Source organism: Lipotes vexillifer, unplaced genomic scaffold, assembly GCF_000442215.2.
Source record: "Lipotes vexillifer unplaced genomic scaffold, Lipotes_vexillifer_v1.1 scaffold1067, whole genome shotgun sequence".
In the NCBI taxonomy this organism is placed as follows: Eukaryota; Metazoa; Chordata; class Mammalia; order Artiodactyla; family Lipotidae; genus Lipotes; species Lipotes vexillifer.
The window spans coordinates 1586772-1600624 of NW_006775205.1; the positions used below are offsets into that span (position 1 = coordinate 1586772).

The 13853-nt window shown below is 43.0% G+C and overlaps 1 protein-coding gene across 1 annotated transcript in view; it reads left to right on the forward strand.

Moving 5' to 3' along the window:
• The window catches only part of LAP3 (leucine aminopeptidase 3), a 23624-nt gene extending 11240 nt beyond the window's left edge, over positions 1-12384 (forward strand). Inside the window, exons 8-13 of the mRNA XM_007449821.1 lie at positions 2951-3075; positions 4287-4375; positions 5265-5367; positions 9368-9447; positions 11235-11344; positions 11806-12384. Coding sequence (XP_007449883.1) covers positions 2951-3075; positions 4287-4375; positions 5265-5367; positions 9368-9447; positions 11235-11344; positions 11806-11995 — 697 coding nt within the window. The 3' untranslated portion in view covers positions 11996-12384. The remainder of the gene's footprint in view (positions 1-2950; positions 3076-4286; positions 4376-5264; positions 5368-9367; positions 9448-11234; positions 11345-11805) is intronic.
• Positions 12385-13853: the final 1469 nt, after the last annotated feature.

Sequence of the window (13853 nt, forward strand, 5' to 3'; positions counted from 1 at the left end):
AAGGAAGAGGGAAATTCCTGGTACTGAAAGCATGCCAGAGTGGCCGTGACAGAACGTGACTGGGGGAAGGGACGAGGCACAGCTGGAGAGAGAGGCAGAAGCTGGGTTGTTCTGGGCCTGGTTAGATTTTGGACTTTGAACAGTTGGAAGTAACTGAAGGGTGTCTAGCAGAGGGAAAGAATGACATGAGAGTTACACATACAGTAAAGTCCACCCGTTACGTGTTCAGTTCATGAGCTTAACAACCGTGTGCACCCATGCAGCAAACCACCTCTGTCATGAAAACAGAACATTTCCCTGACACCCCAAAAATTCCCTTGGGGAATTTTGGGGGATGCTCTTTTGCAGTCATCCTCTCCCCTACCCCACCTCAGACAACCAGTCATCTTTCTGTTATTGTAGATTAGTTTTGCCTCTTCCAGAAATTCATTTATGTGGAATCTTTTATGCCTGGCCTCTTTCTCAGCATATTATCTTTGAGATTTAACCATGTTGTGGTCATATCAGTAATCTGTTCCTTTATATCACTGAGTCATATTCCGTTGTATGGAAATACCAAAATTTGTTTATCCAGTCATTGCTGAGGGAAATTTGGGTTGTTCCAGTTTTGAGTTATTAGTAATAAAGCCGGTATCATCTAGAAGCCTTTGTGTGCATATATGTTTATCTTTCTCTTAGTTAAACCCCAGGAAAGGAGAGTTGAGTTGTGTAATAACTGCATGTTTAACTTTTTAAGAAACTACCAAAGTTTTCCTAGGTTCTTATACCATTTTGCATTCCCACCAGCAGTGTACAAGGTTCTAGTTGTTCTCCATCCTCCCCAGCATTTTATGGTGTCCGTCTTTATAGTTCTAGCCACTCAGGGAGTGTGTAGTGGTATTTCTTTGAGGTTTACTTTGCATTTCTCTGACTAATGATGTTTAGCATTTTTTATGTGCTTATTAGCCATTGGTACATCTTCTTTCATGAAGTGTCCAGATCTTTTGCCCTTTATTATAGGAGTGTTTGTCTTACTGAGTTATAAGTTTTAAAAAAATATATTCTAGATACAAGTCATTTTTTCAGACAGATGTGTTGAAAGTATTTTTTTTTCCACTGTGAGCCTTGTCTTTTCATTTTTTGAAGTGGTGCCTTTCGAAGAGCAGTTTTTAATTTTAATGAGGTATAATTATCAGTTTTTAATTTTATAGTTCGTACTTTTTTTGCCCCGTTTAAGAAATTATTGCCTATGCCAAGTCTGTGTTTTCTTTGACAAGTATATGGTTTTAGCTTTTAAGGCTGTGATCCATTTTGAATTTTTGTGTATGCTTATAAAAAGCATTGAGGTTCTTTTGTTTGTTTTGTTTTTTTCATCTATTTGTAAAAGTTTGGCAGTTGTATGGATAATGAAGTGAAGGGGTAAGACTGCTAGAGGGACACTTGAATATATATAGGAGCCAGGCAAACGTCTGAATGACTGATGGTGGTAGCCCCAACTTGGATGGATGCAGGAGAAAAGAAATGGATGGATTGGAGGGGAATCTAAAAGGTGAGCAGAGATAACTGCTGACCTTTGACTAGTGGTTATTTAGAATGATAGTCCTGTACACAGAGTGGAACCCCCTGAGCAGAAGCGGCCTAGAAGTAGATAGAAGGACAACCTCATGCACCAGCTTGCTCTCCTTGCCGCCATGGGGTTATGTCTGGACTTCTTGGACCAGGAGTGTACTTCTTTTCTTATTCTGAGCCTGTGGATAATCTTTGATTCTAGGTGTAAATGACAACCATCTAAATATCAAGTGCAGGGCTTCCCTGGTGGCACAGTGGTTAAGAATCCACCTGCCAATGCAGGGGACACGGGTGCAAGCTCTGGTCCGGGAAGATCCCACATGCCTTGGAGCAGCTAAGCCCGTGAGTCACAGCTACTGAGCCTGCGCTCTAGAGCCCGCGAGCCACAACTACTGAAACCCACACTGCTAGAGCCCGTGCTCCACAACAAGAGAAGCCACCGCAATGAGAATCCCGTGCACCACAACAAAGAGTAGCCCCCGCTCACCGCAACTAGAGAAAGCCCACACACAGCAACAAAGACCCAATGCAGCCAAAAATAAATAAATAAAATAAATAAAAATAGATTTAAATATCAAGTGCTTTGGAGGTGAATGAGAATTAGGACCTGATTTCTAAGGTGAGCAGATGTCAGAGCAAGGAGTTGACTCTCTCACCCAGGCAAGTCAGCAGCAGAATCCAATTAGAACTCAGAGTAGAAACCCCTGGCTCATTGCCCAGCCTGCAGAGCCAGTGGCTCTGGATTCTTATAAACAGGAAGCAGAAAAGTCACTAGTTAGTTCAAGAAGTCTGTTTGGGGCAGTGACTTGGGTTTCTTGGTAATTGAAACCTTTCTCAGCTCTTGTGTTTGGGCACTGTCTCGAGGCTTTGGGCTAGCATCTGCCTCATGCCTGGGTTGTATTTTGCTGTCTGCAGGATCTAGCACACCTTGGGCGTGTCAGAACGAGTTCTGTCCTGTCTTCCTAGGAGTTGAAAGGGGTCCTCCCGGTCATCTGTGAGCTTGTCATCTTTCCCCAACAGCTTGTGACCTTCAGGTTCAATAAGTTGATCAATTCATAAAATTTGCTGAAAAGACAAATCTACCTAGGTGTCAGGAGTTCAGATGGGATTTGAGCAGTGTTGACTGCATGATGTAGTAATGTTTCCAGTGGCACTGCTTAAATTTCATTCATACAGAAATAAAATGAGCTAACATACCCACCTGTATTTCTGGAATTATTTTGTGTCTTTTATAAAAAACACAATATTATCTTCTTAAATGCTGAAATCATTGATTCCCAATTTGGAAATTTCTTGGCGTTTGTATGTGGTAGTTTACCCTCAGCTTACACGTTCTTTTTAGGGAAATGGTTCTGGCCCCCTTCTTTGCTATTAACATGGTACGTTGTCCTTTTCCCCCCAGTGGTGGCATCTCCATCAAGGCGGCTGCAAACATGGACCTCATGAGGGCTGACATGGGAGGAGCCGCCACTATCTGTTCAGCCATCGTGTCTGCTGCCAAGCTCGACCTGCCCATCAACGTCGTAGGTGCGCGGGAGAGGGAGGGTGTCTTGGAGAGCTTCTGGAATCCTGTCAAATGGTAGAACGGAGACAACAAACATGGTGTCCTCTAATCTGACAATATCAAGGAATGGTTTTTAAATAGGTTTTCGTCAAGTGGAAGATGTTTGTTTAGCTGAGATAGGTGTTACCTTGTCTGAACTGGCAGAGTTAAATGTATTCTGCATTGTGAGCTGTAACTAGAATTGATTTGTTTTACTTCTGAAAAAAGTGGTTAGCAGTCAGGGGCACATAATGTCAAGTTTGCGGTTAACTCCAATGGAAAATGCTCAGTCAGTAGTCAGGGTAGCGGTTACCTCATAGGGTTGTGGCTGATTAAGTGCCTCGACATGCAGAAAATGCCTGGGACAGAAAAAGTGCTCAGTACGCAGGCGATTTTTGTAGTGCAGGATGCCAGACACAATGCTGGGGGTTTGCCATGTGTCAGAGGGGGAGCTGGGAGCGGGGACTGAGGTTGAATGACTTGCACAGTGTCACTTGCGCCGCATGGGAAGGGAGGACTGCAGTCCGGGTCTGCCTGACATGCCCCCTCCCTCTCCTCCATTTTTGCTGAACTGTTTGAAAGTGAGTCTCAGACATCAGGACACGTCACCCCTGAATACTTCTGCTTGTGTCTCCTAAGAACAAGGACATTCTGTGTAATGACAGTACCATTATCATTTCCAGGGATTGATACAGTAACCAAATTCACACTGCCCAGTTGTCAAAAAAATGTTTGTTTATATGTTTTATATGTCTATACACACATGCATTTATTTATTTCTATTTGTTTTTGAAATCTTGGAGCCACTCAAGGATCACCCCTTGCATGTGGTCACCACGGCTCTTTAGTTTTCTTTAATCTAGAGCCTATTCCTGCCCCCCCTTGTTTTTCTTTCATGACACTGGCAGTTTTTAAAGGTTCAAGGTCGTCTTGCCATGTCCTACAGTTCGGATTTATTTGGTTATTTCTTCACAATAGAATCAGGTTAGACTTCTTTGGAGAGAATGACATGTACTTCCTGTTGCTGGTGCACGAAATGTCGCCTGGGTCACTGGTGATGCTAAACTCGATCACTTGGTCGAAGTGGTGTCTGTGACTGGCACCTGTTGAGGGCCCGCTGATGACCTAGGTCCCATGGGTGGCGTATTTGGACCTAGCACACTCCATGTTCCTTCATATATTCTTTTTTTGACAGGTTTGGCCCCTCTTTGTGAAAATATGCCCAGCGGGAAGGCCAACAAGCCTGGGGATGTTGTTAGAGCCAAGAACGGGAAGACCATACAGGTTTGTAGGTGGAAGACACAGCCTCCGAGTTCTGCTCTTTCTGAAGGACTCCCAGCATAGCCACATCAACACACCTTGAACGGGTGCAGAGCACTGGCTGTATGTAGGGAAGGGCAGTGCCTTTATTATGAGTAGCTTTTCATGCAGTCAAAAGTATTTCTTCATGGGAACTTTAAGATTGTTTTTCCTACCTTACCATTCCTCCTACTTCCTGAATGCTGTACACACAAATTACCATGAATTTGCAGCCAACCCTGCAGAACAGGGCAAAGCAGTAGAAGTGCAGGCTGTTTTCTGGATACACCTTCGACGTGATAACTTTTTTCATTTAGCAACTCATTCGAGTGGAAAACGCATTCTGCATCATGGGTGCTGCATCTGGGGATGTGGCAGCAGGTCGTCCGCTGGGCACGTGTATGCATGTACACACACACTGCCCATAACAACTGAGCCTCTCTTTAAAAGAAAAGGATGTAATATATATGAAGTTGCTGAAGTTGCAAGAGTTCTCCGGTCTGGAGATCCAGGCTCCTGCTTCGATGTATCTTTCTTAAACTCTTTAGCCTTTTTGTTTTCAGAAATCTTGATATTTTTTCCCCTTCCTGTTGTAAACTTAATGGTAAAGTGAACCAAACACTTCTCTTTATTTCAGCCTCCAAAGTCATCAGCATTTGGTTATCAGCTCTGATACAGGGATTATTAAGTTACATTTGCTCTTCAGAGTAAATATACTATTCCCGTTCTAATGGTAGTATGTTTTTGATACTCGATGACAAACATCACACCAGGTTTTTCTTTTAAATTGAACATAGCTGTGAGTGTCTAGATTTTATATTCATTATTTGTATCATCTTACCCTTTTTTTTTCTTTTGACCTTTCTCTTTGCAGGTGGATAACACTGATGCTGAGGGGAGACTCATCCTGGCCGATGCGCTCTGCTACGCGCACACTTTTAACCCAAAGGTCATCATCAATGCCGCCACCTTGACAGGTCAGACAACATGCTTTTCCTGCTTTTGTTTGAAGAAAGTCTCATTTGTTGGCATCGAGGGCACACATTGTACTCAGGGCATTATTTTGCTGAAACCTGGCTCGCTCCATTTGCATTCAAAGATCTTTCACCAGAGGAATTGTTCTACAGTTGTAAACTGCTTCGAATATTAGCCTTGTTTTGAAACATCCCAGGCTGTACCTTTAAATAAAGAAATAACAAGTGGGTCAGGTCAGCCCATCCACAGCGATGACGTCTATGAATGATACTAAGCAATGTTTTCTGTTATGATTGCTGTTTGATACAGGTCTGAAAAGATTAGTGATAAATCCCAAAATCAGTAGTTATTTTTATTCATCATAATGCATCTAATGCCCCCTAAGTGTTTTCTGAACTTTTGTACTTGAGGTTGTACAGAAATAAAAACACTGGGGATGGAGGTGGCAAGATCCTCATGTAGTGGAGGCGGGGCCATGTGATGTGTTGTGTGAAGCTTGCTGGCTTTAAGGCCAACCCAGGGGTGGCTCCCAGCTGTGCTACTTCCTAGTCCACCAGCCTTGGCTGATTCCCTGACACCCCCGAGCATCAGTACCTGGGGACAAGTCTGTTTGTCTCGCAGAGTTGTGAAGACTGGAGGGAGTTTCTGGAAAGCCTCTTTAATGCAGCGCCTGCACGCAGCATGCAACACCACCGGCTCTGTAGAGTAGGAGTAAATGCCTAAAGGGACGACAGTGGGCATTGCCTTATTACAGAAACCCAGTGTTCATAATCTTTTATCCAACAGTTCTCTTTCTGGGAATTCATTCTGTCTCCATCTTTTTTAAGATTAAAATTCAGATCATTTTTTATCCTTTGGTTTTAATTCTTCCCCTGGTCACGTGAGCCTTTACTTTAAGAGAAATCAGTTCATATTTCTTTTTTATGTGTTTCTAACAATAGTCCACAGATTTATATGCTAAGAATCCTTTTTTCAAGCTGGCATTATAGTATTTTTATGGTCTTTTGTCTCCCTTTTCAGTTCAGCAAACATTTTAAGCTGAACAACAGAGGTTCTGAGGCTGGTGTTTGAAGGGCAGTGCTGAGGTGGGTGATAGTACACCCGTTCTGTAAATGAGGAGTCACAGCCCTCCACCCCCTTTTTTTTCCCCAAGCCTGAGGGTGTGAGAAGGTGGGAAAGTTGGTTCCAGGTAACTAAGGGCAACCTGATGGGGGAGCCTTCAAATCACCCCAGCCGTTGTCCTTGCTGAAGGCTGTTGATGGCTCATTTTAGTTCCCTAAATAACTTACTGAGCCCCTTCTTGAGTTCCAGGAGCTGGGATTAAAGGGGGAGGATGAGAAACAGTTTCCAACCCCAAGTTCATAGCAGGAGGAGGAACGTAGTCTTTAGGAGGAGAAAATAATTTGTCCTGCCTCTTAATAGCATGTGACTTTGACAATGTCTCAGTTGTCTCGTCTGTAAAAGGGGTATAATAGCATGTCATTGGCAGGAGGGGTGCCTGTGAAAATTAAATAAGGTGATACAGGTTGTTGTGCCTGGTTGGTAGATACTGGACTGATGTTACTGACCTTTAAAGGGTAGGCCTGTAGCAGAGTGTAGGAGCAGCGGCTGCTCAGGGGGTGCCATTCAGTCATGGTACCTCTCATTTTCTTAATGCCTGTGATTTAGGATGGAACGAGAGTGGTGACATCAGCACCTTCCTTGGAGCTTTGATGTTCCTTCCATACTCTGAGAAATTCTGGTAACACTGATGAGTTAGCACCTCAGTATACAGCTTCAAAAGTACCTTGTAAAAGAAAATGGAAGGTATGCCCCTGATAATGGTAATTCTGAAATTGGTGGTAGTGCTGGTTCTGTAATTATGTAGAAAATAGATTATTTTCTGAAGTATGTAATGAAATCATCTCTAGAGCCATGATCCCTGTTGGATCACATTAAATATTTATGTCTCCCATTTTCTCTTCCTTTAAGAGCGGATATCACATCACATTCTTGTTTGCAGTCAGTGCTCATCTTCTCTTTGAGAAATTCACACACTGATGCAAGACTCTTACAGGGCTGATAGGAATATTTTGAGAACAAGTGAATAAGTATGGAAAAAGCCACTAACTTGAAAAGTAAAGCATTAATGAGTGTGTATCCCCGCAATCATATAGACAGACCATAGGCAGTGAGTAACCAGCAACCATCGTAGTATCTGGGATATAGGGGATGCCATGAATGATTGTTGACACAGTCGGCCTGTGTTTAATCCCTTCAGATGGCTGGGGATACAGAGATGGGTCAGGACAGAGGTGAGGCCTGCGTCCCATGGGGCGTGGCATTCAGCAGATCCTCACACTGACCAGCACAGAGGAGCTGTGAGAAAAGGAGTCCGTGAGAGCCTGTGCATCTGGGGATTTGACAGGTCTGAGATGTCAGGCATCTTGTCTGAGAAGTGCTGCTTGAGCTGGGATCTGAAGGAGGCGGCATTAGCGGGTGGAGGGGGGAGAGCGAAGGCACCTCTTGAGGTGGGTGTGTGTGGGCAGCAGTGAATGGGGCCGAGAGGAGCAGAGGGTGGCTGGGCGGGGACTTTCGGGACCCGTGTGCTGATAGGCACCAGTCCCCCACTGGCCTTGGCGTGTTGCGGGATTTCGTCTGGAGCCAAGTGCAGCAGGAAGCTAAGAGTGGAGACTGTGGGATCACATTTGCCCTGTGAAAGGGTCCCTGGCCGGCAGCGTGCTGAGTGCAAGGGAGAAGGGCTGAGGAGACGCTGGCAGTCCAGGTGGGCTGGTGAACGGTGTTTGGTTGTTGACTCCGGTGGATGTGTAAGTGTGTGTGTTGAGGATGAGTGTCTGCGTTTAGCTTCAGAATAATCTGTCAGATCTGAGAGTATAGGTGAAACAAGTTTGCCCGTGACTTGATAACTGTCTGTGGTGGTTAATGGGTGCTTACTTGTATGTCCATTACATTATTCTCTCTGCTTTGTGTATATTTGAAGTTTTTGACAATAAGCTTTTTTTGTTTGTTTGTTTGTTTAAAGTTTTACCATAGTCCAGTGGTAGGTGATGGTGGTAGTGGTCATGGTGAAGGGAAGTGAATCGGTTTGAGATATAATTGGGAGGTAGAGTAACAAAACCCCAAGGGACAAGGACCCAAACAGAGTTGCCCAAATGTCATGTGGAATCACAGGTTTTTACATATGGGTCACCGTTATGTTTACACTACACTGTAGTCTGTTATGCGTGCAGTAGCATTATGTTTAAAAAACACAATGTACATACCTTAATTTAAAAATACTTTATTGCTGAAAAATGCTAATTAACCATCATTTAAGCCTTCTGCGAGTCACAGTAGTAACATCAAAGAAGACTGATCATAGATCACCATAACAAATAATGAAAAAGTATCAAACATTGCAAGAATTACCAAAATGTGACACAGAGATGCGAAGTGACCAGATGCTGTTGGAAGAATGGCTTTGATAGGCTTACTTGACACAGGGTTGCCACAGACCTTCAATTTGTGAAAAATGCAATATCTGCAAAATGCAGTAAAACAAAGTGTAATAAAACGAGGTATGCCCGTACCTCTACCCAGTGGGCTTTTAAAGTCATTAAGAATACTTTTAACGAATTTGTTTATAAAAGAATAAATGTTTAAAGCATAAGAGGAAGAACACATATTGGACATGTACAGTATGGTCTTAATTATGTTTTTTTTTTTAAGTTTAGAAGAAATCTGGAAGGAAATATTAAAAATATGTAGTGGTTATCCCTGGGATGAGATTATTGGTGATATTTGCTTTTTTTCATTTTCCTTAATAATTGAAGGTGAATTCTAGCTTGAGAAACTAGAAAGATATTAAATATATACAGCAAGGATTTCCCAACATCATCTATTTTCTAAAATGAGGGAGACATTAAAATAGGGTAACGGCTAAAGTTTTGGTCTGCACAGCAGCAGAGACACCTGTCTCGCCGGAAGAGACCGAATGCTGACCTGAAGGGCTGTGTCTTGCAGGTGCCATGGACGTAGCTTTGGGGTCTGGTGCCACTGGGGTCTTTACCAATTCTTCCTGGCTGTGGAACAAACTATTTGAGGTAAGAATAACACATACAGACCTAGATTATGGAGATGATTTAGTTACACTAGCCTTAGAATGCTATATTTCTTCATTAAAGTGACTTTTACGTTGTAGATTTGCCTTTGAAATGAAAATTCAATAAACTCGATTCAGTGTGGTTTTCTATAAATGTTCCAAAATTACGGGTATGATGCTATATTCCTCCTCTCCTCCAACAGCTTCAGAATGAAGTGAAAGTAACTTTAAAATATCCCTGATGTAGAAAAGTTTACAAGGACAGCTTTGTAGAAGAAGGAATGGCCTCTTAAGGAATACGGGTCACGAGTCAAGTAGGGGAACATGTAGATAGGGCTCACCCGCGTCCCTTGTCCCTTTGCGGGTGGTGAGGAGGACGACTTCTGCAGCTGTGCTCTGTGCCTCCTCCCAGCCCTTTCACAGCAGCCTCTTCCAACCAGCAGTTTCCCATCACCACCACCTGCCCCCCGCTCTCACTGCCATCAGCTTTGTCCAGCGATGCCACTCTGTTAGCCTCCTTCAGCTTGTCCAGAGGCAGCGTGTACCCCTGGCATCTTGGTGACACCCTGCTCTTGGCTTCCACGGTAATCTTCTCTTCTGGTTTCCTTCCTCGCTGACTTCTGTTTCAGCCTCCTTGGCCAGCTTTTCCCTTTGGTTGCCTTCAGTCCCGGGCCACATGTTCTGACTCTGCATGGTCCTCACCGGAAAGCCCATCTACTCCCCTGGCTTCAGCTGGCACCTCTCTGCTGAGCTCCCGTCTCTCCTGCGGCCCAGACCCTGTGCTTGGCTATGAAACAGCTCCATCTGGCACCTCATTCTTTCAACAAGTAATTAATGGGAGCTTACTATGTGCCAGCAGAAACAAATACAGAATGTCCCCGAATACATTCTTGATGTGGTTTAAGGTCCTAGAACTGCCCTTCCACCCTAAACTGCTTCCCTTTCACCTCTGTCATCTCACCATTTGTGAAGCCCCCCTCTACTGTCCCCAGCCTCGGGGAGAAGCTCAGCCCTCTTGTCTCCTTTCAGGTAGGCTGTGGGGCCTCTCTTCTGTGCCAGGCACCCAGTGTCCGGTGTCCCTCGCTATCGTGCACAACGTCGTTGTTGGTTTTGATTTTTTTTTAATTTAATTTTCTTTAAAAAATTACAGTTATATGTACATAAGCACTGAAATAACAGTCAGCAGTCTATACAGCCTACAGCCTCTTTTCCTGGAGCCAGTGGCTTTCAACCCTTGGTGGGTTCATCTGATAACTACTCAAGTCTCAAAACAACAGCTCACATTGCTGCTTCCTGACTTTCCACTTTTGGCTCTCACCTTTGACCACAGTGTATTAAAACAACCTTCATCCGTTTCTCCTACTAGCCTGTGGGCCCTTTGATGGCTCAGTTATTAAGTGTCTTTATATCCCCAACACCTTGGTGCTCAGCAGTTCAGTAGATGATGGATGGATGGATGAATGAATGTGTAAATGATTACATGAATTAATGAGGTCACGTTATCTTAGGAGATCTGGCCTAATCAAACCAGTAAAGCCTGTCTGCTACAGGTTACCAGCTTATTCATTTAAACGGAGACCCATAATATTAGTTTGATGATTTTAGCAAATGCCCTACAAATTTGTGGGACTGTTTTACAGCATTCCTGGCTTCTTTTATAATTCTTAAGTAAACCTTTTAACTAATTGAAATAATTCTGGAATCTGTTGTATTGCATCATGTTTTAGAGTAACAGGTCAGGACCTGCTTCATCTACTCTGCCAACTAGCATACCTGTTTGTTCTTTAGGCCAGCATTGAAACGGGAGACCGTGTCTGGAGGATGCCTCTCTTTGAACATTACACGAGACAGGTTGTAGATTGCCAACTTGCTGATGTTAATAACATTGGAAAATATAGGTATGTGAAATAAGCTATAAAAGTACATTTTTACAGTCATCATTGGTTGCCAGAATGACCATTTTCAGTTTAATCCCCTTTCACAAAAGATTTAGCTGTCCAATTTTCTTTTGATGTAGTGCTTGTAAGCACTAATTTCTGTCTTTTATTTTCAAGGTATTTCCCAACTGGTTCTCAAAATTTTGCATGTTTTCAAATCTAAAGGTCATTTTAAGCAAATGGTAAGGGAATGAGATGCACAATATGGTCATTACCATAGGAAAAAGAATTTATCCTTTATGCTTAAAGCTGTGTCTGAAAATCTTGAAAGTGATTTCCGGGTTAACATCTTAAGAGGTCTCATTAGCTTGACTTTGCTCTCTGGTCATAGAAGCCACTTAGCAAGAATGGAGGATCTTAATAGAACGTTCAGTGCACATTTACATGGGGGGTTAAATGTTGATTGTTGTTTTCCCCTTCAGATCTGCAGGAGCATGTACAGCTGCAGCGTTTCTCAAAGAATTCGTGACTCATCCTAAGTGGGCGCATTTAGACATAGCAGGTGTGATGACCAACAAAGATGAAGTTCCTTATCTGCGCAAAGGCATGGCTGGGAGGCCCACGAGGACCCTGATTGAGTTCCTGCTTCGGTTCAGTCAAGACAGTGCTTAGTTCAGATGCTCTAAAATGCCTTCATTCTGTCTTAAACAGGCCGTAGAGCTTCAGAATACTTTTGAATGAACAGATAAAAATCTTTTAAGGGAAACAAAGGATGGTATTTAAAAACATAGAACAAAATGAAATTTGTATGCCTTGATTTGTTTTTCATTTTATGCAGAGATTTATAAAGGTAAAGCTAATATCTTGCTTGGCAAAGATTTTTAAGATACTCTCTCTTAAATGAATAATGATGATTTTTTTAAAAGCTACCTAATCACTTTTCAGAGTATATGTTTGTAATTGAGGAGCAAAATTGTATTTCAGATTTGTGATGCTGGGAATATGAGCAAACTAAAAGTTGCTATGCAGTTGTCAGAAACAATAAATCCAACTTCTTGTGCTCCCTGGTGTGGCTCTGATTTACTTACATATCATTATAAACCCAGTGATGCTATAATATAACTTGTCTCTTCTGGCTGTGTTATATGAACTAAGTAATTAAGTTGGATTTCAATGTTAATAATCACTTTGGGGCACTCAGTGATGAGCTTATGAGTTTGTGAGGCAGTACTATTATCCCCACATTACAGATAAGGAAAATGAGGCACAAGAGGGGGTTAGTAACATGCCAGCGACGTCACCAAGCTAATAAGTGGGAGAGCAGAAAGCAGTAGAGCTTTCTTTTTTTTTTTTTTATAAATTATTTATTTTATTTTTGGCTGTGTTGGGTCTTTGTTGCTGCCCACGGGCTTTCTTTAGTTGCGCCGAGCAGGGGCTTCTCATTGCGGAGGCTTCTCTTGTTGCAGAGAGCTGGCTCTAGGCGTGCGAGCTTCAGTAATTATGACACGTGGGCTCGGTAGCTGTGGCACGCGGGCCCTAGAGCACAGGCTCAGTAGTTGTGGCACACAGGCTTAGTTGTGCCGCGGCATGTGGGGTCTTCCCAGACCAGGGCTCAAACCCGTGTCCCCTGCCTTGGCAGGCGGATTCTGAACCACTGAGCCATGAGGGAAGCCCTAGAGCTTCCTTCTAAATCTGCACAAGTGGAATTTTGATTGGTTTTAGTTCCAGGTGGTAAGCAAATAGTTTACCAATTGACAGTCCCTTTTATGGTCTTCTTCTTTCGGTATTTCCAAATAAATTCCACATCCATTCAAGTCCCTGAACTGAAAGAAAGCATTGCAGTGGAACAATTAAGAATGCCAGCTCTGGAGGCAGACTGCCTGGGTTTAAATTTTTTTTTTTTAAGTATTTTTATTTTTATTATATTTTATAAATTAATTTTTTTGGCTGTGTTGGGTCTTCGTTGCTGTGCGCGGGTTTTCTCTAGTTGCAGCGAGCTGGGTCTTCTCTTGAGCATGGGCTCTACATGTGTGAAATTCAGTAGTCGTGGCGCACGGGCTCAAGAGCTCAGGCTCAGTAGTTGTGGTGCAGGCTTAGTTGCTCCACAGCATGTGGGATCTTCCCGGACCAGGGCTCGAACCCGTGTCCCCTGCATTGGCAGGCGGATTCTTAACCACTGCGCCACCAGGGAAGCCCTGGGGTTAAATTTCTGCTACATTTGTATTGGGTGAATCAAACTACCCACAAATAGGATCTTTTTTTTTTTTTTTAAGACTGACAACGTTTGACAGTGTTTTTTAATTGGAGTTATTTTTAACATTTAATATTTTGAAAACTTGACATGTAAATGGGTATTGTGTGTCTAAACTGGCTTTTAGAGAGGGAATGACAATGGACGTACATATCCATATTAATAAATAACATGAATTTAAATTAAATCAGAATTAAAATCAGGCAGGAATAGTGTGTAAACACAGGTTCCTCTGGGTATCTATATCCAGAAGCTACCTCAGCAGGAAAGATGGGAACG